Genomic DNA, 23,175 nt, shown 5'->3' on the forward strand with positions numbered 1-23,175 from the left:
AACTTCCAGTTCCCTGGCTCATGCAATTCTGCCTCAGCCTCCCGAGTAGCTGGGATTACAGGCACCCGCCACCACGCCCGGCTAATTTTTGTATTTTTAGTAGAGATGGTGTTTCACCATGTTGGCCAGGCTGGTCTCGAACTCCTGACCGCAGGTGATCTGCCTGCCTTGGCCTCCCAAAGTATTGGTACTACAGGCGTGAGCCACCGCACCCAGCCACGCCCGGCTGATGTTTTTATTTTACGCATCCTGACTTTGTAGTCTGATAAACCTAGAAGCTGAAGTTCCCAGGCAGCCTTCTGTTTCTTGTGACTCCCCTTGGTGATAGATTTTCTTGTGACTTGGGATCGGATGCTCATGGCCAGCTGGGGGCTCTGTGGGAATCCGGGGTGGCCTACTTTGCAGGCAGTCCTTCCAGATGGTTCCGCCTTGGCTTTCGCTAGCTACCCAGCTCATTTTGTGTGTGGTTCTCGGCTTGCAGACTTTGTCCCTAGGTGGCCACCAAAGCCAACCCCCCTCCCCCCCAATTGTGGGTCCCTATGTTTCAGGTTCCCAGTGATGTTTCGGGGGGCTTCCTTCCCTTCTTACAAGCTTGGTCGTGCATATATTTGATCTGGCATTGCCAGGCGTTCTGTAAGGTAGGGCTTTTCCAGTTCCTGGTCAGTAATGTAGCTGGAAATGGAATTTGGCTGCAGCCACTACTTTTGAACCCATCTTCCGGGCGATCCCTTCCGTCTTCCCGGTGGTTGGAAACTTGCAGGTGGAAGTCTTCCCCACCCAGTTCTGCAGCCCTTGGCTGCCGAGCAGGAATGCCTGAGATGTCCGGCTAATTCCTCGGAATGTCCCAGTTCAGGCCAACCTCCCCCCGTCCAGCTTCTCCCACCAGGCCTTCTTGGGCAGCAGAGGCAGCTCTAGAGGGGGCTGCTGCCTCAGCAGTTTCACCCCAGCCATCCCCACTGCATGGACCTTCATCTAAGGAGGCTGGGTGGTGTGGCCCCGTGGTTAGGAGCAGGGGCTTTGCATTCAGGTAGGACCTGCCTGGGTTCAAATGCCAGGTCCGTTGCTTAATTCTGGGTGACTTCAGGCTTCTTTTTTTTTTTTTTTTGAGATGGAGTCTCACTCTGTCGCCCAGGTTGGAGTGCAGTGGTGTAATCTCGGCTCACTGCAGCCTCCGCCTCCTGGGTTCAAGCAGTTCTCCTACCTCAGCCTCCTGAGTAGCTGGGATGACAGGCACGCCCCACCATGTCCAGCTAATTTTGTTTTTTGGGTTTATTTCTGAGATGGAGTTTCACTCTGTTGCCCAGGCTGGAGTGCAGTGGTGCAATCTTGGCTCACTGCAACCTCTGCCTTCTGGGTTCCAAGTGATTCTCCTGCCTCAGCCTCCTGAGTAGCTGGGACTACGCCCAGCTAATTTTTTAATAGAGATGGGGTTTTGCCACGTTGACCAGGCTGGTCTTGAACTGCTGACCTCGGGTGATCTGCTCACCTTGGCCTCCCAAAGTGCTGGGATTACAGGCGTGAGCTACTGCGCCCGGCCTAATTTTTGTATTTTCATTAGAGATGGGGATTCACCATGTTGGCCTGGCTGGTCTCGAACTCCCGACCTCAAATGATCCTCCCACCTCAACCTGCCAAAGTGCTGGGATTACAGGTGTGAGCCACTGGGCCCGGCCAGGCTTCTTTGAGACAGAGTCTCACTCTGTTGACCAGGCTTGAGTGCAATGGCACAATCTCAACTCACTGCAACCTCCACCTCTCAGGTTCAAGCAATTCTCCTGCCTCTGCCTCCCAAGTAGCTGGAATTACAGGCGCCCACCACCATGCCCGGCTAATTTTTGTATTTTTAGTAGAGATGGTTTCACCATGTTGGTCAAGCTGGTCTCAAACTCCCAATCTCAGGTGATTCATCCGCCTCAGCCTCCCGAGGAGTGAGCCACCATGCCAAGCCCAGGCTTTTCTTTCCATCTGAAAATTATCTCAATAAGCACTTCAGGAAGAAAAACCACATCATCATCATCGACGCAATCCCCCGTGGATGGAGTTGCGGTCACTTCCAGTCTTTCCTAATACGAAGAAGGCATCAGACGTCCCTGTGCCAGCTGTTTCACTGGCCTGTGTGGGAGGAACCCCACACACAGGGCTCCTGGGGCAGAGGGTGTAATTTACAATTCCCCAGTAGCAGCTGCTCATCCAAAGAGCTGCTAGCATTTTACACCCCCACCAACAGCACGGGGGCGCGCCTGGGTCACACACGGGCTGTGTGTGAGGGTTTTCTGATTTTCACCAATCTTGTGGGTGATTAGGGTCAAGTACCCCTTCGGACAATCACAAGCTGTTTGCTTGTTTTTGCATTCAAAGCTACGGGTACTGCGTTACACTCTGTAAGTACCCATTTATTTCCTCACCAAGCTGAGTAGGACGGGTTCTGAGGAGCTCCCCTGTACCGGGAAGGGGACTGGGCTCACACAGGGCTGGATATGGAAGCCTGGAGAGCCCTTATCCTCACTGGCTGCATCATGCTAGACATTACCATGACCTGGACGGCCTCCATCACCCCAGGGGCTCTGACACGCTCAGATCCCAGGATGGGGCTGCAGTTATGGGGGTCTTAGGTTGGCCTTCCCGAGACAGGCGTCCCTGTCCCCTTATGTCCCCACCCTTGGCTGTCCCCAGGCCTCTCCCTTTTCCTGTTTTGATGCTGGCTCAGCCAGGCCCGGAGACAGGGGCATGATGTCCTAATCCTCCAGGCGGGAGCCACCACGGAGAGCTCCCGTGGCCTCGGTCCCCTGCCAACCCACCTTTCCCAGCACTCACATACGCCCCACCTGGCACATGATACATGTGGGGGCTCCCCATTGGGGAAGGACCCCAATGGGGTCCCACGAAGCCCCCTGACTTCCGCTCCAGGCAGCAGGTCGGGGGAACACCAGTTGCCTGCCCTGGCTGCCAGCACAGCACTCGTAAATCAGGGGGTGTCTGGGGCGTAGGAAATGGGTGTGTGGAATGTCGGGGTGGGGTAGGCTGGGGGTGAGCCCTTAACTCTTAGAGGGGTGGGGTGTGGGGCAGGAGATGCCTGGATCCCAGGGTGCGGGAGATGGGCTGGTGCAGACGTGGGGCCTCCTGGCTGCAGGGGCCGGCAATGAAGAGGTTAGCTCCCAGCCCAGGCAGGGCATAAATTCGGGGCACAGCTCCCACCCTCAGGACCTGCCCATCACAATGGCTGTGGGGAAGGTCCTGCTGGGCTCTCTGCTGCTTCTGTCCCTGCAGCTGGGACAGGGCTGGGGCCCTGATGCCCGTGGGGCTCCAGTGGCCGATGGAGTGTTCTCGTCTGAGCAGGTGGCAAAGGCTGGAGGGACCTGGCTGGGTAAGAACCCCCAGGGACCCTCTGTGACTTCCCAACTTCCCCCAGCCCTGACCCTGCTGTCAGCACCCTTCTCTCCCACAGGCACCCACCGCCCCCTCGCCCGCCTGCGCCGAGCCCCGTCCGGTCCATGCCAGCTGTGGAGCCTGACCCTATCGGTGGCAGAGCTGGGCCTGGGCTACGCCTCAGAGGAGAAGGTCATCTTCCGCTACTGCGCCGGCAGCTGCCCCCGTGGTGCCCGCACCCAGCACGGCCTGGCGCTGGCCTGGCTGCAGGGCCAGGGCCGAGCCCACGGCGGGCCCTGCTGCTGGCCCACTCGCTACACCGACGTGGCCTTTCTTGACGACCGCCACCGCTGGCAGCGGCTGCCCCAGCTCTCGGCGGCTGCCTGCGGCTGTGGCGGCTGAGAGTGCCCGGCCTGGCAGCCAGGAGCTGCAGTGCTGGGGGAGCTCGGCTGACTTATTTATTGGAGACCTGGATGCACAGACAACAAGGAGGGGAGTGGGCTGGGGTGACCAGCAATGAATGCAATAAAGGACACCACTCTCCCGGCCTTGTGACCTTGACCGTGTGTCCAGCCGGCCACACCTGGAGCTCCCTGTGGGCCAGTGCCATCCTGGGTTCCCCTGCAGATCCCGGCCCCAGCAAGCAGCCACTGCAATATTCCAGTTAGGCTGTCCATTCCCCAACTTTATTCACAAATCCAGTGTCTGTAGAAAGCTGGCGGTCAGCAGGCTGGGGGCAGCTGTCCAGACTCCCCTGGCCCCATGCCCTCAGGGAGGGAGCGGCAGATCACGGAGATGCGCCGGCCCCGGGGAATCCGGCGCTCCCCAAAGAAGGACTCTTCGTCCCGAAGGATCTCATGGGAGAAGTCATAACGGGCTGAGCCCCTGCAGGAGGAAACAGGCTGTGACTGGGTGCAAGGAGAGCAGCCCCTGCTCCAGGCAGACCTGGATTCCAGCCCCCTGCTGCCTCCCACACAGGCCCTGGGGTAAGGGCTTCTTTGGGGAGGGCTGGAGTGAGGGAAGGTACCCAGGGCACTGGGGGGGTGGATGGCACAATCAGCTGCCTGGCTGGAGGTACCTAAGGATGTAGAGGGAGCCCGGCTCCAGCAAGAGTTCCAGCCACTCCCCCGGGTCCTGGGTGTGCACCAGCCGCATAACGCTGGGAGATAGGAGAGACAGGCCGGCGATGGTGGCCCCGCAGAACTGCAAAAGGGGCGCGGGGATGGGTCAGGCTCTGGTCTGGCCTGCCTACCCCCTGGCTGGGAGTGCCAAGGCGTAGGCCTCTGCCCACCTTGATGCTGTCCACGTGGGGCTTGATGTAGCCGCGGGCTTCCAGGTCCAGCACGTGCACGGAGGAGAGCAGGGTCTGGCCGGGGCCAAAGGCGGCCGCCTGCACGCGCTGCAGGATGGCCCGGCTGGCTTCTGACCAGCGCGACTTCTCTGTCTCTCGGAAGCCGTGGATGGCCTGCACAGAGAGCTTGGTCAAGCCTGGGAGCTCCCAGAGGGAACAAGGAAATGGAGGCATGGAGGGGCAGAAAACAGGGCAAGGGGCTGGTTTCCCTAATGTGACTCTCCACCCTGCCCTCAACTCAAACTCCCCTAGCCCCCCAACCATGGCCCTACCTAGGTGTGACCTCAGCCCTTAGTACTCACCCTGAGGCTACAGTTTCAGATCCCCAGTGCTGGCCCGGCCCCAATATTCAATTGGCTGAGTCTCCCTACAACTTGACCCCACCCAAGTGTCCTGTCTCTGTCTCTCATCATCTGGTTCCACATCCGTTTCTGATCCTAACCTTGGTCCCAGATCGCAAAAGTGCTCTCCCTGACCCCAGTGTCCTCATCCCCCAGGTCCTACCCCTCCCACAGCCTGAGTTTCAGCCCAGCTCCCACCATAGCCCAGCTCCCAAATCCCTGCTCTAGCTACCGACCCCAACAAGGCCCTGCCCCATCCCAGCATGTGTGTCTCCCCCATCTCCGCTCACAGCCTGGTTCTGCCGTCACTAAACGACTTTCCCGGCCCCCAGCCCCAGCATGGCCCCAACCCATCTATGCTCTTGACTCCTCGGACCCCGCCCCAAGCTTGGTCCCGCCCTATCCATGCGCACGACGACCTGACCACGCCCCAATCCCAACCGCCACGCTCTACCGCCCTGTAACTGCTGCCAGCGTATAATCGCACCCCAATCCCACTCCCGACTCCCTGGCCCCACCCCCACCTAGCCACGCCCCCACGCTCGACTGAGCTGTAACCGCCCCCCAGCGTGACCACGCCCCATCCCAGCAGAGGTTCCCACTGTCCTCGCCCCCAGCGAGGCCACGCCCCGTCCGTACGCTAGACTCCTGTTCCCGCCCCCAGAGTGTCCCCGCCCCATCCCTGCGCTGGTCTCCTTTGTCCCCGCCCCAGCGTGGCCCCGCCCCATCCCTGCGCCCGACTCCCTGCCCCGCCCCAACGCTAGACTGCACTGTAACCGCCCCCAGTGTAACCCTGGCCCGTCCCGGCGCTCGTATCCTCTGTCCCCGCTCCAAATCCCCGCTCTAGGTACCGCCCCCAGCGTGTTCTCGCCCCATCCGGTGCTCCACGTCCCCAGGCCGCGCCCCCGACGAGCCCCCGCCCCTCGCCCCCCGCGCTGCCAGTCTCACCGCGTCCCAGTGATCGTATTCGTAGCGGCGGCGGCGCAGCTCGGGCTCCAGTTCTCGACTCAGCGTCTCCTCCTCGGCCGTGCTCAGGAAGCCAGGCCGCACCACGGCCGCGTCCCGCAGGCGGCTCAGCACGGAAGGGCCCGAGCCTCGCACCCAGCTGGGCCCTGGCAGCGTCCGCAGCGCCAGCAGCCCAGTCGCGGCCATAGCCCCGGAGCGGGGTCATGGGAGAGGCCAGGGTTGGGGAACGCCTCCGCCAAAAGTCATTGGCTGTAACTGCGCCAGACGCCTCCAGCGATTGACCTCCCTCGGAGTCCCGCCTCTCCCTCATGTCTATTGGTTGCTGCTAGACTCGCCTTCACAAGCTATTGGCTTCCTTCCAGAACCCGCCTCCTCTCTTGAGCTTATTGGGCGCCACCTCCTGCCTGGCTTACACCATTGGCTGAGTCGGAAGTCCGTCTGCAGCTTAGCACCGCCTTTTTAATGATGAAAGAGAAAACGTACAACCCAGGTGTTGCTTGACCAAGACCTCACAAGGGGATATGGGCAGTTTCTGGTCTGAAGTCCGGAGGTCACGGGGACTGGGGCCAAGGCCACAGTTATGGAGTCGACTAGGGCTAGAGCTTAAGGGCAGAGTACAGTGAGGCCAAGATAAGGGTCCGGGGTTAGGGGACTGACGTCAAGGCCACGATTATGTGTGTGGTGGGGCCAGCTATTCAGTTAGGGCTTATGGTCAAAGGTCAAAGCAAGGCTTCTTCATTCATTTCCCTGTCTCCGTATTACTTTGCTTTAGGTTTGAAAATGGCATTATGGTTTTTTTTTTGATTCCTCGGCCGGACGTGGTGGCTCACGCCTGTAATCCCAGCACTTTGGGAGGCCGAGGCGGGTGGATCACCTGAGGTCAGGAGTTCGAGACCAGCCTGGCCAACATGGTGAAAACCCGTCTCTATTAAAAATACAAAAAATGAGCCGAGCGTGGTGGCGCGCGCGCCTGTAATCCCAACTATTCAGGAGGCTGAGGCAGGAGAATTGCTTGAACCCAGGAGGCGGAGGCTGCAGTGAACCGAGATCCCACCACTGCACTCCAGCCTGGGTGACACAGCAAAACTCTGTATCAAAAAAAAAGAAAAAAAAGTCCTCGTATTTTACAAATGCAAACTGAAAAAAAAATATTTACAGATGAAAAGATCTCTGGGATTTGCTTCCACATAAATCCAGGCTGTGGAGGCAGGGAGGGGTTCGGGTAGGGAAGAATCACATTTGACCATGAATTAATTGTTGAACTGGTGTGATAAGTACGTGGGGTCTCATTACCCTGTTTTCTCTGCTTTTATTTATATTTATTTTTATTTATTTTTGAGATAGTCTCACTCTGTTGCCCAGGCTGGAGCACAGTGGCACGATCTTGGGCCCTGGAGATTTGCAACCTCTGCCTCCTGCGTTTAAGTGTGATTCTCATGCCTCAGCCTCCCAAATAGCTGGGATTACAGGCATCAAACCGCCATGCCCAGCTTTTTTTGTTTTGTTTTTCAGACCGAATTTCCCTCTTGCCACCCAGGCTGGAGTGCAATGGTGCGGTCTTGGCTCACTGCAACCTCAGCCTTCCAGGTTCAAGCTATTCGCCTGCCTTAGCCTTCCACGTAGCTGGGATTACGGGCAGCTGCCACCACACCTGGCTAATTTTTGTATTTTTAGTAGAGATGAGGTTTCGCCACATTGGCCAGGCTGGTCTCAAACTCCTGACCTCAGGTGATGCACCTGCCTTGGCCTCCCAAAGTGCTGGGATTACGGGAGTGAGCCACCATGCCTGGCCTATATTTTTTTATTTTTTTACAGAATAATAATAAAATGTTTTATTATTTTCTCCCTCTATTGCCCAGGCTGGAGTGCAAGGGCAGGATCGTAGCTCACCGCAGCCTCGAACACTTGGGTTCAGGTAGATCCTCTTCCCTCAGCCTCTCAAAGCTCAGGGTACTTTTCTATGTATTTTTAATGTCCATAATGCAAAGTGCAACACTGTAACTGCTAAGCATAGCCCGCCCCCCTCCCGAATGCTTGAATTTTGAAAACTATTGACCCCATTTCTCCCTCCGGCTACATCCGCCCCCCAACTCCCTGCTCCACTTAGTGTAGTAATCATTACACTATCGAGGAGATAGTGTAATTCCTCGAAAGACTTGTCTATGTCTGATATTTCCTCCTATTCTTTCTGGATGCACTCCAGCCTGGCTTTTGGCTCCCACAGTACCAGAAATGCCCTGATTTAAGGCCACCAGTGACATCCACAGCACCAAATCCAATAGCCATCTCTCAGTCTGACTGGTAATTAACCTACATGCTAATGCTGCCTACATTTTTATTTCAACCTCTTGACCCTGATGTCGAGGGACATAACAAACACCAGGTATAATATATCCAAAATCAAGTCCCGATCCCTCCCCAAGCCTGTTCCTTTCCCTACACTTCCCATCTCAGGTGACAGGTCTCCATCTTCCTGCTTTGGGCCATCAGCTCGGAGTTTCTGGAAACTGCTCTCTGTCACATCCCACCTAGCTAGAATCTGACTTTGTCTCACCACTCGGCCAGGCCTGCCATCAGCTTTCATCTGGATTACTCCAGCTCTCCTAACTGCTCTCCAGTTTCCGTCCAGGGTGCACTCCTCAGGAGTCACAGTCATCCTTATTTTCCTTCCTCTTCTCAAAACTCTCCATGTTTCACCTCCCTCCTTTTAGATGTCAGGCCTTTTATGATCTATTCTCCTCAATCACCTCCACTTTTTTTTTTTTTTTTTTTTGTGGACAGAATCTCACTCTGTTGCCCAGGCTGGAGTGCAGTGGTGTGATCTTGGCTCACTGCAACCTCTGCCTCCCGGGTTCAAGCACACCACCATGCCTGGCTAATTTTCACCTCTACTTTCTGATCTCATCTCTTCCACCTTCCCTCAGCCACGGGCCTCCTCATAGGTCCTCTCACATGCCAGGTACTGTCCTGCCACAGGGCCTTTGCACTGGCTGTGTCCTCTGCCTGGACACAGGCTCCATCCCTCCCCTCCTTTGAGGCTTTGCTCAACCACCACCTTCTCAGTGAGGGCTTCCCTGATTACCCCATAGAAAACTGTAACACACTCACCCTCACACTTGCATGCCACCTTTCCTGTGTTTTTTGTTTTTTTTGACAGAGTCTTGCTTTGTTGCCCAGGCTGGAGTGCAGTGGCGTGATCCTGCTCACTGCAACCTCCGCCTCCTAAGTTCAAGTGATTCTCCTGTCTCATCCTCTGGAGTAGCTGGGATTATAGGTGTACCATGCCCAGCTAATTTTTGTATTTTTAGTAGAGACGGGGTTTCACCGTGTTAGCCAGAATGGTCTTGATCTCCTGACTTTGTGATTCACCCACCTCGGCCTCCCAAAGTGCTGGGATTACAGGCATGAGCCACCGCGCCCGGCCTTTTTTTTTTTTTTTTAAATAACTGTCTACTGCCACAAGAATGGAGCTCTTTTGAGGATGGTTGCTTGTGTCTTCTTCACGAAAGAACACTGCCTGGAATATAGGATATGATCAGGAGAATCTGCTCAAGGAAGACATGGCTTACCTCTTCGGTTCAGGACAAAAACACAAGGGGCCTGTGAAATACAGATGTGTACACGCCATCGTCGTGCAGAGAGGGAGGGTGTCCCAGACGCAGAGCAAAGACCACAAAGATTTAATTTAAAATCACAGTGTCTCAGCTGGAATGCCCTGTCCATAGGGGGCACCCTTGCAAATTAAAAGTTCCTCAAGGGGCCCCTCCGGGCCCAGCAGCAAGGGGTGAGCAGGGCCCAGCTGGGGGTCTGGCTGGCCTCTGGCCCCTTAATGTGATTCTGGAGAGGAGGACCAGCTCTCAGGTGCTAGCTGGGACAGGTTCTGCTGCTGGTGCTGCTTCTACAGGCTCCTTCTGCACCAGCGTGGGCTCATCCTCACCATCCTGGGGAGGGTGGACCAGAACCTTGTCTAAGATGCCGAACTCCTGGGCCTCCATGGGGCTCATGTAGCGGTCCCTCTCCATGGCAGACTCTGGTGGGGAAGCAAGAGGTGATACACATTAGGGTAATAGCAGAGACCCGGGGCCAGGTCTGGTTCGTGTTTTGGCCTGAATGGTTGTGCCCATCACCCCAAGTCCGTATGTTGAAGCTCCAACCCCCAGTGGGGTGGGATGGGATTTGGAGACAGGGTCCTTGGGAGGTCTTTAGGGAGAGATGGGGTCGGGGCCCTCTGATGGGATTAGTGGCCTTATAAGAGGAGACACGAGTGCACTTGCTCTCTCTCCACCATGTGAAGACACAGGGAGAAGGCGGCTGTCTGCAAGCCAGGAAGAGAGCCCTCACCGAGAACCACATCAGCTGGCACCCTGACCTTGGACTTCTCAGCCCCCAGAACTGTAAGAAATAAATCTCTGTGGAGGTCTGTGGTGTTGTGTTAAGCAGCTCAAGCTGACTGAGATATGTCCTCATTCTGCAGTGCCTCTGTTTCCCCTAGGTAGCAGTAAAATACCAATTTCAATTTTGTTTTTTAAAAAATTGTTTCTGGGCCAGGCACGGCAGCTCACACTTGTAATCCCAGCACTTTGGGAGGCATGGCCAACATGGTGAAACTCTGTCTCTACTTAAAATACAAAAATGAGCCAGGTGTGGTGGCAAACACCTGTAATCCCAGCTACTAGGGAGGCTGAGGTACGAGAATCACTTCAACCTGGGAGGTGGAGGTTGCAGTGAGCTGAGACTGCACCACTACCCTCCAGCCTGGGTAACAAAGTGAGACTCCATCTCAAAAAAAAAAAAAAAAAAAAAATTGTTATTGATGTATTATATACACCCAGGAAAGGACATGATTCGTAAATGTCTGGTGGGATGGATTTTTGGACTGAACATACCCTACAGGACCAGCACCCAGACCAAGAGATGGAATATTGCCAGCACCCCTGAAACCCTACTTTGGCCCACAATGGTCACGAATCCTTGCCACCCCCTCCCCATGCCCCAAAGCAACCACTCCTCTAACAGCATAAATTAGCTCTGCTTGTTTTTATGGTTTAAATAAATGGAATCACAGAGTGTTTATTCTTCTTTCATGCAACATTATATTTGCAAGATTCATATGTGATGCTGTGGTACATTCACTTTTTTTTTTTTTTGAGACAGGGTCTTGCTCTGTCGCCCAGGCTGGAGTGCAGTGGTGTGATCTTGGCTCACTGCAACCTCCGCCTCTCAGGTTCAGGCGATTCTCATGCCTCAGCCTCCTGAGTAGTTGGGATTACAGGTGCCCGCCACCATGCCCGTCTAATTTTTTGTCTTTTCAGTAGAGCAGGGTTTTCATTTTTTGGTCAGGCTGGTCTCGAACTCCTGACCTCATGATCCACCCGCCTCGGCCTCCAAAAGTGCTGATATTACAGGCATGAGCCATGGCGCCCCGCAAAATTTTTTTTTTTTTTTTTTTTTTTTTGAGACACTCCGGAGTCTCGCTCTCTCGCCAAGGTTGGAGTGCAGTGGCGTGATCTCTGCTCACTGCAAGCTCCGCCTCCCAGGTTCACACCATTCTCCTGCCTCAGCCTCCTGAGTAGCTCGGACTACAGGTGCCCGCCACCACGCCCGGCTAATTTTTTGTATTTTCAGTAGAGAAGGGGTTTCACCATGTTAGCCAGGATGGTCTCAATCTCCTGACCTGGTGATCCGCCCGCCTCAGCCTCCCAAAGTGCTGGGATTACAGGCGTGAGGCACTGTGCCCGGCCTATTTTTTTAATGAGATGGGGTTTCACTATATTGCCCAGGCTGGTCTTGAACTCCTGAACTGAAGTGATCCTCCCACTTCAGCCTCCCAAAGTGATGGGATTGCAGGTGTGAGCCACCGCACCTGGCTTCATTTTTTTTAAATTTTCATAAAATTATGGCTGGGCGTGGTGACTCACACTTGTAATCCCAGAACTTTGGGAGGCTGAGGCAGTTGGATCAAAAAATTAGCCAGGCATGGTGGTGCATACCTGTAGTCTCAGTTACTGAGGAGGCTGAGTCAGGGGAATTGCTTGAGCCCAGGTGGCAGAGGTTGCAATGAGCCGAGATCATGCCACTGCATTCCAGCCTGAGCGACAGAGCCACACCTTGTCTCAAAAAAAAAAAAAAAAAAAAAAAATTAGCTCACTGTAACCTCAAACTCTCATATTCCACAGATCCTCCTGCCTCAGCCTCCTGAGTAGCTGGGGACTAAAGGCATGAGCCACTATGCCTGGCTAATTTAAAAAAAATTTTTTTTTTTTTTTTTGAGACGAAGTCTCACTCTTGTCCCCCAGGCTGGGGTGCGATGGGGCAATCTTGACTCGCTGCAACCTCCGCCTCCCGAGCTCAAGCAATTTTCCTACCTCAGCCCCCCCGAGTAGCTGGGATTACAGGCGCCTGCCACCAGACCAGGCTAATTTTTGTACTTTTAGTTGAGATGGGGTTTCACCATGTTGGCCAGGCTGGTCTAGAACTCCTGATCTCAGGTGATCCACCCCGCCTCGGCCTCCCAAAGTGCTGGGATTACAGGCGTGAGCCTCTGTGCCCAATTTTTAAATTTTCTACGGAAATGGGGTCTCCCTATGTTGCCCAGGCTGGACTTGAACTCCTGGGCTCAAGTGATCCTCCTACCTTGGCCTCCCAAAGTGCTAGGATTACAAATGTGTACCACCATACCTGGCTAAGCTGATTTTTTTCTTTTATTTTTTGAGACAGTCTTGCTCCGTCACCCAGGCTGGAATGCAGTGGTGCAAACTCAGCTCACTGAAACCTCCACCTCCCAGGTTCGAGCGATTCTCGTGCCTCAGCCTCCAGAGCAGTGGGGATTACAGGTCCCCACCACCATGGTCAGCTAATTTTTATATTTGTAGTACAGATGGGGTTTCGCTATGTTGCCCAGGCTGGTGTTGAACTCTTGGCCTCAAGTCATCCACCTGCCTTGGCATCCTAAAGTGCTGGGATTACAGGCGTGAGCCACCACGCCCAAGGGTATTTTTAAAGGGCTTAGAACAGTGTCTCTTGGCTGCAGGCAATTCTGCCCACCAGGGAACACTTGGTGATGTCTGGAGACATTTCTGGTTGTCACAGTTGGAGGAGAGTACTGGCGTGGAGTGGCTGGAGGCCAGGGACGCTGCCACACATCCTGCAGTGCCCGGGATGGTCCCATCCCAGAGAATGATCCAGCCCTGAAAGTCCACAGGGCCCAGGTGGAGAAGCCCTGGCTTAGAATAACACCTAGTCCGCCTGTGCACGGACCAGGATGAAATAAAGGAGGGTGCTCACCGATCACCTGCAGGCTCTGTTTGGTGTGCTTGGCATAGATGTTATAGAGCTGCTTCTTCAGCTTCATGATCTCCTCTGCCTGGATGGCAATGTCTGTGGCTTGGCCCTGAGGGACGTCCAAGGGGAGCGAGGGGGTAAAGGTTGGCATCAGTGTCAGCCCCTCACAGGGAGGTTGGAGGTGGTACTCAGGAGCCCTCCCTGGGCTTTGGGCTTCTGGTTTGAGGTTGGTGGGTTGGGGTTGTGTAAATCCCCTGATATCCTGCTTCAATCTTGCCACCCACCACCAGGAAAGCTTTCTGACTGGATTAAGTATGTTTTCTTATTTTCTGCATCTGAAGCCTTGCAGACTGGGAGGAACAGTGTCTCTCTGTCTTGCATTAGCTAAACCTTTTTTTTTTTTTTAAGAGATGAGGTCTTGCTAGGTTGCCCAGACTGGTCTCAAACTCCTGGCCTCAAGTGATCCTCCCATCTCGGCCTCCCAAAGTGCTGCGATTAAAGACATGAGCCGTCATGCCCAATTGTAATCCTGCTTTTTTTTTTTTTTTTTTGAGACAGGGTCTTGCTCTGTTCCTAGGGCTGGACTGCAGCGGTGCAAGATAGCTCATCGTAGCCCTGACCTCTCAGGCTCAATCCTCCCACGTCAGCCTCCTGAGTAGCTGGGACCAGAGGCAAGCATAACCACGCCTGAGTCATTTGAAAATTTTTGGTAGAGATAGGGTCTCACCACTGCCCAGGCTGGTCTTAAATTCTTGGCCTCAAGTGATCCTCCTGCCTTGGCCTCCCAAAGTGCTGGGATTACAGATGTGAGCCACTGCGCCCGGCGGAAGCTAATTCTTAAGAGAGAGCAAACAACTCCTGAGTGTACTTTCTTTTCTTTCCTTTGTTGTTTTGAGACAGAGTCTTGCTCTGCCATCCAGGCTGGAGTGCAGTGGCACCATCTCCGTTCGCTGCAACTTCCACCTCCTGGGTTCAAGCGATTCTCCCGCCTCAGCCTCCCAAATTAGCTGGGATTACAGGTGCGCACCACCACGCCCAGCTAATTTTTGTATTTTTAGTAGAGACGGGATTTCACCATGTTGGCCAGGCTGGTCTCGATCTCCTGACCTCAAATGATCCACCTGCTCTGGCTTCCCAAAGTGCTGAGATTTACAGGCGTGAGCCACTATGCTGGGCCTTTTTTTTTTTTTTTTTAAATAGAGACGAGGTCTCATTATATTCCCCTGGCTGGCCTCGAACTCTTGAGCTCACATGATCCTTCCACCTCTGTCTCCCAAAGTGCTAGGATTACAGGCCTAAGCCACCACACCCAGCCCAGCCTGCACATTTTAAGACATCCACTCCCACACCTGACTTCCACCCAGTCAGTCCTTCTGTCTAGACCCTGTCCTGAATCCTGACAGCAGCTCGTGTGTCTGGCACTCACCCGGGCGCCTCCTGAGGGCTGGTGGATCATGATACGGGAGTTGGGGAGCGAGTGGCGCATGCCCGGGCTGCCGGCGGCGAGAAGCAGGGAGCCCATGCTGGCGGCCTGGCCCACGCACCACGTGCAGATAGGGTTGAGGATGTACTGCATCGTGTCGTAGATGGCCAAGCCCGCGGTCACCACACCACCTGTGAGTGGGGGAGCAAGTGAGGGGCTGGACCAGCTCCCCCAACCCTTTTCCTATTTCATCTCCTAACCCTGGGGAGAGTGGAACAGATGCAGCCCCCTTCCTTTTTTAAAAATTAAGACCGCCGGGCACAGTGGCTCCTGCCTATAATCCCAGCACTTTGGGAGGCTGAGGCAGGTGGATCACGAGGTCAGGAGATCCAGACCATCCTGGCTAACACGGTGAAACCCCGTCTCTACTAAAAATACAAAAAATTAGCCGGGCATGGTTGCGGGTGCCTGTAGTCCCAGCTACTCCGGAGGCTGAGGCAGGAGAATGGCGTGAACCCGGGAGGCGGAGCTTGCAGTGAGCCCAGATCGCGCCACTGCACTCCAGCCTGGGCGACAGAGTGAGACTCTTGTCTCAAAAAAAAAAAAAAAAATTAAGACTGGGTTTCACTGTGTTGCCTAGGCTGGTCTCGAACTCCTGGGCTCAAGCGATCCTCCCAAAGTGTTGAGATTACAGATGTGAGCCACCACGCCTAGCCAGAAGCAGCTATATATATATATATTTCGAGACAGAGTCTCACTCTGTCACCCAGGCTGGAGTGCAGTGGTGCGATCTCGGCTCACTGCAATCTCTGCCTCCCGGGTTCATGCAATTCTCCCGCCTCAGCCTCCCGAGTAGCTGGATTACAAGTACGCCACCACGCTCGGCTAATTTTTTTTCTTTTTTTTTTGAGACGGAGTCTGGCTGTGTTGCCCAGGCTGGAGTGCAGTGGCGCGATCTCGGCTCACTGCAAGCTCTGCCTCCCGGATTCACTCCATTCTCCTGCCTCAGCCTCCCAAGTAGCCGGGACTACAGGCACCCACCACCATGCCCGGCTAATTTTTTTGTATTTTTAGTAGAGACGGGGTTTCACCATGTCAACCAGGATGGTCTTGATCTCCTGACCTCGTGATCTGCCTGCCTCGGCCTCCCAAAGTGCTGGGATTACAGGCGTGAGCCACTGTGCCCGGCCAATTTTTGTATTTTTAGTAGAGATGGGATTTCACCATGTTGGCCAGGCTGCTCTCAAACTCCTAACCTCAAGTGATCAGCCCGCTTCGGCCTCCCAAAGTGCTGGAATTACAAGCGTGAGCCACCGCGCCCGGCCTAGAAGCAGCTCTTTAAAGCAGGGTTCACCAACACAAATGCTTCCAGGGGTTGGCAGGTGACAAAAACAGGTGACACGGGCCAGGTGCAGGCAAAAGGGAGAGTGCTTGCTTTACAGTGTGCTGACTCTTGCCACATGTGCCAGTGGACCCACGGGACCAGATCTACTAAATTTCCAAGAGAAACTAGAAATCAGGCCAGGCATAGTGGCTCATGCCTGTAATCCCAGCACTTTGGGAGGCCGAGGTGGGTGGATCACTTGAGCTCAGGAGTTCGAGACCAGCCTGACCAACATGGTGAAACCTCATCTCTACTAAATACAAAAAATTTGATGGGCATGGTGACACATGCCTGTAATTCCCAGCTACTTGGGAAGCTGAAGCTGGAGAATCGCTTGAACCCAGGAGGCAGAGGTTGCAGTGAGCTGAGACTGCGACACTGCACTCCAGCCTCGGTGACAGAGCGAGACTCCATCTCAAAAAAAAAAAAAAAAAAGCCCCAATTGTAAGTGGTCAATCCAAACTGACTACTTTTTTGGGGGAGGGGAAAAATCTACCAATTATTATTATTATATTTGAGACGGGCTCACTACAGCCCCCGACCTCCTGGGCTCAAGTGATCCTTCTCCCTTCAGCCTCCCGAGTTGCTGGGACTACAGGCACGCGCCACATCTTTGTACTTTTTTTGTAGAGATGGGGTCTCACTATGTTACCCAGGCTGGTCTTGAACTCCTGAGCTCAACCAATTCGCCCACCTCAGCCTCCCAAAGTGTTGGGATTACAGGTGAGAGCTATCGTGCCCAGGCTAAAATCTACATTTTTTTTTTTTTTTTTAATCTACAATTTTTAAATGTTAGCCGGGTCAGGTTGGCAGAACAGTATGTGCAGGATCAAAGAGGCCACATCCTGACTTGTGAACCGAGGCTCAAAAGCCAGCAACAGGCACCTTTTGGCGGTTTCAAGCCACTTCTGGAACTCTGACGCTCTGCACCCTTTCCCAGAGACAGAACATCCCTGACCCGGGATTCTGGTCCCCTGAGTCACCCGTGCGCCCTGACGAGCGCCCCTGGCACCTAGGAAAGCCCCTGCTTGCTCACCAGGGCTGTTGATGTACATGTGGATGGGCTTCTTGTTGCTCTCGGACTGCAGGAAGAGGAGCTGTGCGATAACAAGGCTGGCAACGCTGTCATCGATCTGCAGGTGGAGAGGGCAGGGGTGTTCCCAGATTCGGGGCGGGGAGAGAGAGTTTTAAGGCTGCTGGGGATGGGTCAGAGAACCAGGAAGGGGGACCAGGGCCCAAATAAAAGGGGTGGGGAAGAATTTAGGACCCAGAAGCGGATGGGGAGAGAGTAGTGGCTAGGACCCAGGCGGGGCTCAGGACACAGGAAAGGAAAGGAAAGGGTCAGAACACCTGCGAAGAGTCTTGCCCCTAGGAATGAGGAGAGCGGTGCCAGGTGTCAGGAAGGCAGTGGGAGCTCAAGAGGCGAGGAGCAGAGGGGAAGAGGTGAGGAGCGGGTGGGGAGACCGGGAGCCAGGAGGGGAGTCAGAAGGAGAGGGAAGGGGGTTGGAAGGGGAGCAGAGCCTGGGGAAAGAAAGTCTGGGGCCGGGGAAGGAGGGGCGCAGGGGGTCTGGGCAGGCGCTTGGGAGAGTCCTGGGGAGGGTCCCGGCGCGCTCACCGGGCCCATGACGCACACGATGCGCTCCCGCAGCAGCCGCGAGTAGATGTCATAGGCGCGCTCGCCGCGACCCTGAGGGTAGAAAGATGTAGGTGAGGGGTCGCGGGCAGCCCTCCGATCCTCACCCAGCCCGGAGCCCCCGGGCCGTGTCCCCGCCCGGCCGCCGTACCGTCTGCTCCACCACGATGGGAATGAGCGGGAGAGCCCGGGCCGCCGTCGCGTGCAGGCTCCGCTGCAGGACCAGGCCGTTTTGGGGTGTCCGCTGCGGCGGCCGCTGCGCTGGAAAGTGAGCGGCGAGGCGAGGCCCCAGCGCGGGGTACCTGCATGCCGCCACCCGGGCCCCCCCAACTAATATTGCGGGCCACATCCCTCCATACGCCCCGGTCGGCTTCCGTCCGATGGCGGAACTACAACTTCCGGCGTGCTTTGCGCCTAGGAGCGCTCTCGCTAGGCCGCCCACTTCCGGGAGTGTGGGCGGGCGCCGTTAAGGGTGGGGCGGGGCTAGGATCGGAACCTGAAAGGGAGGAGCCAGTGAAGTAAATAGAGTGGGCGGGGCTGGAGAAGCTTTAGAGTCTACAGTTCGAGTTCCCTTAACGACCAATTCGTCTTCGTTTTCTTTTTTCTCTTTTTTTGAGACGAAGTCTTGCTCTGTCACCCGGGCTGGAGTGCGGTGGCACGATCTTGGCTCACTGCAACCTCTGCCTGCTGGATTCAAGCCATTCTCCTGGCTCAGCTGCCCCAGTAGCTGGGATTACAGGCACACACCACCACACCTGGCTAATTTTTGTATTTTTAGTAGAGACGGGGTTTCACCATGTTGGCCAGGCTGGTCTTGAACTCCTGAGCTTGTGATCCTCCCACCTTGGCCTCCCAAAGTGCTGGGGTTACAGGCATGAGCCACTGCGCCTGGCCTCGTTTTCTACTGTTTCTGCTTTATTTTATTTATTTTTATTTTTTTGAGAGAGAATCTCACTCTGTGGCCCAGGCTGGAGTGCAGTGGCGCCATCCTAGCTCAATGCAGCCTCAAATTTCTGGGCCCAAGCGACCCTCCCTCCCACCTTGCTCTCCAGAGTAGCTGGGACTACAGCTGTGCACTACCACATCTGGCAAATATATATATATTAGAGATGGACTGTTACTATGTCACCCAGTCTGGTCTCAAACTCCTGGCCTCAAGTGATCTTCCCACCTTGGCCTCCCAAAATGCTGGGGCTACAGGAGTAAGCCACCACACCCCACTTATTCCTTATTTTAAAAATAGCTGCAGGGTTGGGCACGGTGGCTCACGCCTGTAATCCTAACACTTGGGGAGGCCGAGGCGGGCGGATCACGAGGTAATGAGATCGAAACCATCCTGGCTAACCCGGTGAAACCCGTCTCTACTAAAACTACAAAAAATTATCCAGGCAAGGTGATGGGCACCTGTAGTCCCAGGTACTCAGGAGGCTGAGGCAGGAGAATGGTGTGAACCCCGGAGGTGGAGCTTGCAGTGAGCCGAGATCATGCCCCTGCACTCCAGCCTGGGCGGCAGAGCAAGACTCCGTCTCAAAAAAAAAAAAAAAAAAAAAAAAAAAAGCTGCAGTGTTCCCACAGCTATCTTGGAAGAGGGGTCCCAGAGAGGACTTAGCCTGGATCTTGGCCTTGAAGAGCTTCCAGCCTGCTGTGGCCGACCTCCTCATTCATTTTTTGGCCACCTGTGGAGTAGAGCGAGGGACCCCAGTCTGTGGGAGCCCAGAGAAGGGTGTTGCGGATTCTGCCTGGAGATCAGACTGGAAAGCTTTCCTAGGAGAAGCGGGTATTGGAATTGGGCTTTGAAGGATAAGTAGGAGTTCGTTAGCTGGGGAAAGGCATTTCCAGCAGAGGATAAAGAATGGGCAAAAGGGTGGAAGTAGGAAGATTCCTGGTAATGTTGGGACTTCTGGTTTTTTTGCCACACCTTCTCAAGGCAGATTTTTTTGCATCATTCAGTTCAATGTCACTATCTAAGATAGTGTCACGACTTCACTCCTCCACTCCTCCGGACGCTGCCCTGCACCTCCTGCCTGCCCAGCCTCTGATGTGGGGTGGCGGGGTCCTCTTAGATGCCCTCCCTGTCTCCCTTTGTTTAATCAGCTTCATTTCTCCACATGGCAACTGCTTTTCACGTTCTTCATTGTTAACAGCTCCCTAACGGGTACTCCAGTTTCGCCCATGTCACTGTGACACACTGTCTCTTCTTCACTCTTCACTCTAAGAGATCCCCGAGAAAGCCAGTGTCACTACTTCATCCCCAAAGTCTAGAATGGTGCCTGACACACAGTAGGTGCTCATTAAATGCACATTGAACCAAGAGATGAAGAGGTGATAAAGGAGATAGGTAAAAGGCAGAGGGCTTTGGAGGCATCTGCAGAATGGGGATAATGATAACCTACCTCCTAGGTTTGTGCAGAAGGTCCTCAGAAAGGGTCCAAAAATGTGTAAAAAGTACCCAGTCTGAATTATTTATTGATGTCTTAGATCAGGGACCATGGAAGTCTCAAGTCCTCCCACATGGGGGTCTATTTGAAGTGGGTTTTATTTTTTGTTTTTGTTTTTTTTTTGTTTTTTTCCCGGGCAGTCCTTCCAATCACAGCAGGTTCAGGCGAGGTGTTGTAGTGGCTCACACCTGTAATCCCAGCACTTTGGGGTCCCAAGGCGGGTGGATCACCTAAGGACAGGAGTTCGAGACCAGCCTGACCAACACAGTGAAACTCCATCTCTATTAAAAATACAAAATAATCTGGACATGGTGGCGCATGCCTGTAATCCCAGCTACTTGGGAGGGTGAGTCAGGAGAATCACTTGAACCCAGGGGGCAGAGGATGCAGCGAGCCGAGATCGCGCCACTGCACTCCAGCCTGGGGAGTAAGAGCAAAACTCCGTCTCAAAAACAAAACAAAACAAACAAACAAACAAACAAAAAAGAGTCACAGCAGACTCCTGAAGTGGATTTTGATGTATAAGAAGGAGTTTACCAAGCAGTAAGTGGTAGACTCTTTTTTTTTTTTTTTTTTTTTTGAGACGGAGTCTTGCCCAGGCTGGAGTGCAATGGCACAATCTCGGCTCATTCCTACCTCCGACTCCCGGGTTCACACCATTCTCCTGCCTCAGCCCTCCCAAGTAACTGGGACTACAGGCGCCCGCCACTACGCCCGGCTAATTTTTTGTATTTTTAGTAGAGACAGGGTTTCACTGTGTTAGCCAGTGATCTCCTGACCTCGTGATCTGCCCGCCTCGGCCTCCCAAAGTGTTGGGATTACAGGCTTGAGCCACCGCGCCCGGCCTGCCCAGCTCATTTTTGTATTTTTAGTAGAGATGGGATTTCACCATGTTGGCCAGGATGGTCTCGATCTCCTGACCTCAGGATCCACCTGCCTCTGCCTCCCAAAGTGCTGGGATTACAGGCATGAGCCACCACGCCCAGCTGGTAGACTCTTTTTTTGTTTTGAGTCAGGGTCTCGCTCTGTCACCAAAAAAAAAAAAAACAAAGAGTCTACCACTTACTGCTTGGTAAACTCCTTCTTATACCTCAAAATCCACTTCAGGAGTCTGCTGTGATTCGTTTTTTTGTTTGTTTGTTTGTTTTTGTTTTGTTTTGTTTTTGAGATGGACTTTTGCTCTTAATGCCCAGGCTGGAGTGCAGTGGCGTGATCTCGGCTCACTGCATCCTCTGCCTCCTGGGTTCAAGTGATTCTCCTGACTCACCCTCCCAAGTAGCTGGGATTACAGCCGCTGTCCCAGTTTCTGCTGTGAGTCAGGTGGGTGGCCCTGCCTGGCCGGTTCCCCCAGGGCCCCAGCTCCTGCCCCCGCCCTGGGGAGAAGGGCCAGGACAGCAACTGCCACCATCCCTGCAGCCACTCCTCCACTCCTACGGACGCTACCCTGCACCCCCTGCCTGCCCAACCTCTGACGTGGGGTGGCGAGGTCCTCTTAGATGTCCTCCCTGTCTTCCTTTGTTTAATCAGCTTCATTTCTCTGCATTGCAACTGCTTTTCACTTTCTTCATTGTTAATAGTTCCCTAACAGGTACTCCAGTTTCGCCCATGTCACTGTGACACACTGTCTCTTCTTCATTCTTCACTCTAAGAGATCCCCGAGAAAGCCAATTTTTTTTTTTTTTTTTTTTTTTTTTTAAGACGGGGTCTCTCGCTCACGATCTTGGCTCACTGCAGCCTCTGCCTCTCGAGTTCAAGCGATTCTCAGGCCTTGGCCTCCCGAGTAGCACCCACCATCACGCCCAGCTAACTTTTGTATTTTTAGTAGAGACAGGGTTTGACCATGTTGGCCAGACTGGTCTGCAACTCCTGACCTCAAGTGATCCACCCGCCTCGGCCTCCCAAAGTCCTCAGATCACGGGTGTGAGCCACCGAGCTCAACTGAGAAAGCTGAATTGAACCACGGTTCCCCATCTCCCCTGCCGACTCTCCTTATCTCCTTCCCTACCCTGGTCTGCTTTTCATGCCCCAAACACACCAAGCTCAGTCCAGCCACAAAGCCTTTGCTTTACTCTGCATGGAGTCCTGGCTTCTTCCAACATGTAAATCTCAACTCAAAGCCGGGCACAGTGGCTCACGGTTGTAATCCCAGCACTTTGGGAGGCCGAGGCAGGCAGATAACCTGAGGTCAGGAGTTCGAGACCAACCTGACCAACAGGGTGAAACCCTGTCTCTACTAAAAACACAAAAATTAGCCAGGCATGTTGGCCCGTGCCTGTAGTCCCAGCTACTTGGGAGACCGAGGCAGGAGTATCGCTTGATCCCGGGAGGCAGAAGTTGCAGTAGGCCAAGATTACGCCATTGCATTCCAGCCTGGGTGACAAAGTGAGACTCCATCTCAAAAAAAAAAAAAAGAAAAAAATCTCAGTTCAAATGTCATCCCCGAGAGAAGCCTTCCCTGAATACCTTTGCTAATATCCCAGGCACTCTAGAACATTTGCCTTGTTTAATTTTCATTTTGGTGTGACTGCCATCATAAACAATTGCATTAATTCATTTGTTTCTTTTTCTATTTGCAGAACATTCTGCTATCTTGTTTGGCTCTGGTGCATAGCTCACGGCTGCCTCAAACTTCTGGACTCAGGTAAATCCTCCCAACCTCAGCTTACCAAGTAGCCGGGACCACAGGCACACGCCAACAGGGCCTGCTAATGTTTTTAAAGTTTTTTTTTTTTTTTTGCAGAGACAAGGTATCAATATGTTGCTCAGGCTGGTCTCAAATTCCTGAGCTCAAGCAATCCTCCTGCCTTGGCCTCCCAAAGTGCTGGGATTACAGGCGTGTGCCGCTGCACTCAGTCCATTAAAGCTTTTTGATACGGGCTCACAAGGAGAAACGTATCTAATATAGTGTCTGAGTATACAAAAATACAAAAGTCTTATGAAATGAAACTTATTATTTGAGCAATGTCCTTTGATATTTTCTATTCTATTTGAT

The 23,175-nt window shown here is 53.9% G+C and overlaps 4 protein-coding genes across 4 annotated transcripts in view; 2 read left to right on the top strand and 2 right to left on the bottom strand.

Annotated features, from left to right (window-relative positions):
- The first annotated feature begins 1,763 nt into the window (after positions 1-1,763).
- PSPN (persephin) lies at positions 1,764-3,914 on the top strand. Its single transcript, XM_021930577.1, has one exon. The coding sequence runs from the start codon at positions 3,070-3,072 to the stop codon at positions 3,766-3,768; it is 699 nt and encodes a 232-aa protein (XP_021786269.1). The 5' UTR covers positions 1,764-3,069; the 3' UTR covers positions 3,769-3,914.
- Positions 3,915-4,030: 116 nt separating this feature from the next.
- On the bottom strand, positions 4,031-6,985 carry ALKBH7 (alkB homolog 7). Its single transcript, XM_003914752.4, has 4 exons — positions 6,007-6,985; positions 4,658-4,831; positions 4,445-4,569; positions 4,031-4,251 (listed from the first exon to the last, which is right to left on the bottom strand). Exons 1-4 carry the CDS (start codon positions 6,208-6,210, stop codon positions 4,089-4,091), a joined length of 666 nt encoding a protein of 221 aa, XP_003914801.1. The 5' UTR covers positions 6,211-6,985; the 3' UTR covers positions 4,031-4,088.
- A 2,698-nt stretch (positions 6,986-9,683) lies between these two features.
- On the bottom strand, positions 9,684-18,212 carry CLPP (caseinolytic mitochondrial matrix peptidase proteolytic subunit). The gene is made up of 6 exons (XM_003914751.3): positions 17,897-18,212; positions 17,728-17,799; positions 17,149-17,245; positions 14,732-14,919; positions 13,309-13,414; positions 9,684-10,054 (listed from the first exon to the last, which is right to left on the bottom strand). Exons 1-6 carry the CDS (start codon positions 18,092-18,094, stop codon positions 9,882-9,884), a joined length of 834 nt encoding a protein of 277 aa, XP_003914800.1. The 5' UTR covers positions 18,095-18,212; the 3' UTR covers positions 9,684-9,881.
- ACER1 (alkaline ceramidase 1) overlaps positions 17,280-23,175 on the top strand; it is a 47,982-nt gene continuing 42,086 nt past the window's right edge. The window contains exons 1-2 of the mRNA XM_031660065.1: positions 17,280-17,555; positions 22,760-22,824. The gene's annotated coding sequence lies outside the window, so the exon portion shown is untranslated. The remainder of the gene's footprint in view (positions 17,556-22,759; positions 22,825-23,175) is intronic.

Source organism: Papio anubis, chromosome 20 (assembly GCF_008728515.1).
Source record: "Papio anubis isolate 15944 chromosome 20, Panubis1.0, whole genome shotgun sequence".
In the NCBI taxonomy this organism is placed as follows: domain Eukaryota; kingdom Metazoa; phylum Chordata; class Mammalia; order Primates; family Cercopithecidae; genus Papio; species Papio anubis.

Excerpts from the sequence above, each read along its gene's own strand:
- PSPN (XM_021930577.1), top strand. The coding sequence starts at position 3,070 with ATGCCTGGATCCCAGGGTGCGGGAGATGGGCTGGTGCAGACGTGGGGC.
- ALKBH7 (XM_003914752.4), bottom strand. The coding sequence starts at position 6,210 with ATGGCCGCGACTGGGCTGCTGGCGCTGCGGACGCTGCCAGGGCCCAGC. Across the intron at positions 4,832-6,006 it reads AATACGATCACTGGGACGCG|GCCATCCACGGCTTCCGAGA; the intron begins GTGAGACTGGCA and ends CTCTCTGTGCAG. Across the intron at positions 4,570-4,657 it reads CCCACGTGGACAGCATCAAG|TTCTGCGGGGCCACCATCGC; the intron begins GTGGGCAGAGGC and ends CCCCTTTTGCAG.
- CLPP (XM_003914751.3), bottom strand. The coding sequence starts at position 18,094 with ATGTGGCCCGCAATATTAGTTGGGGGGGCCCGGGTGGCGGCATGCAGG. Across the intron at positions 14,920-17,148 it reads CATGTACATCAACAGCCCTG|GTGGTGTGGTGACCGCGGGC; the intron begins GTGAGCAAGCAG and ends CCCCACTCACAG. Across the intron at positions 10,055-13,308 it reads ACAGAGCCTGCAGGTGATCG|AGTCTGCCATGGAGAGGGAC; the intron begins GTGAGCACCCTC and ends CTTCCCCACCAG.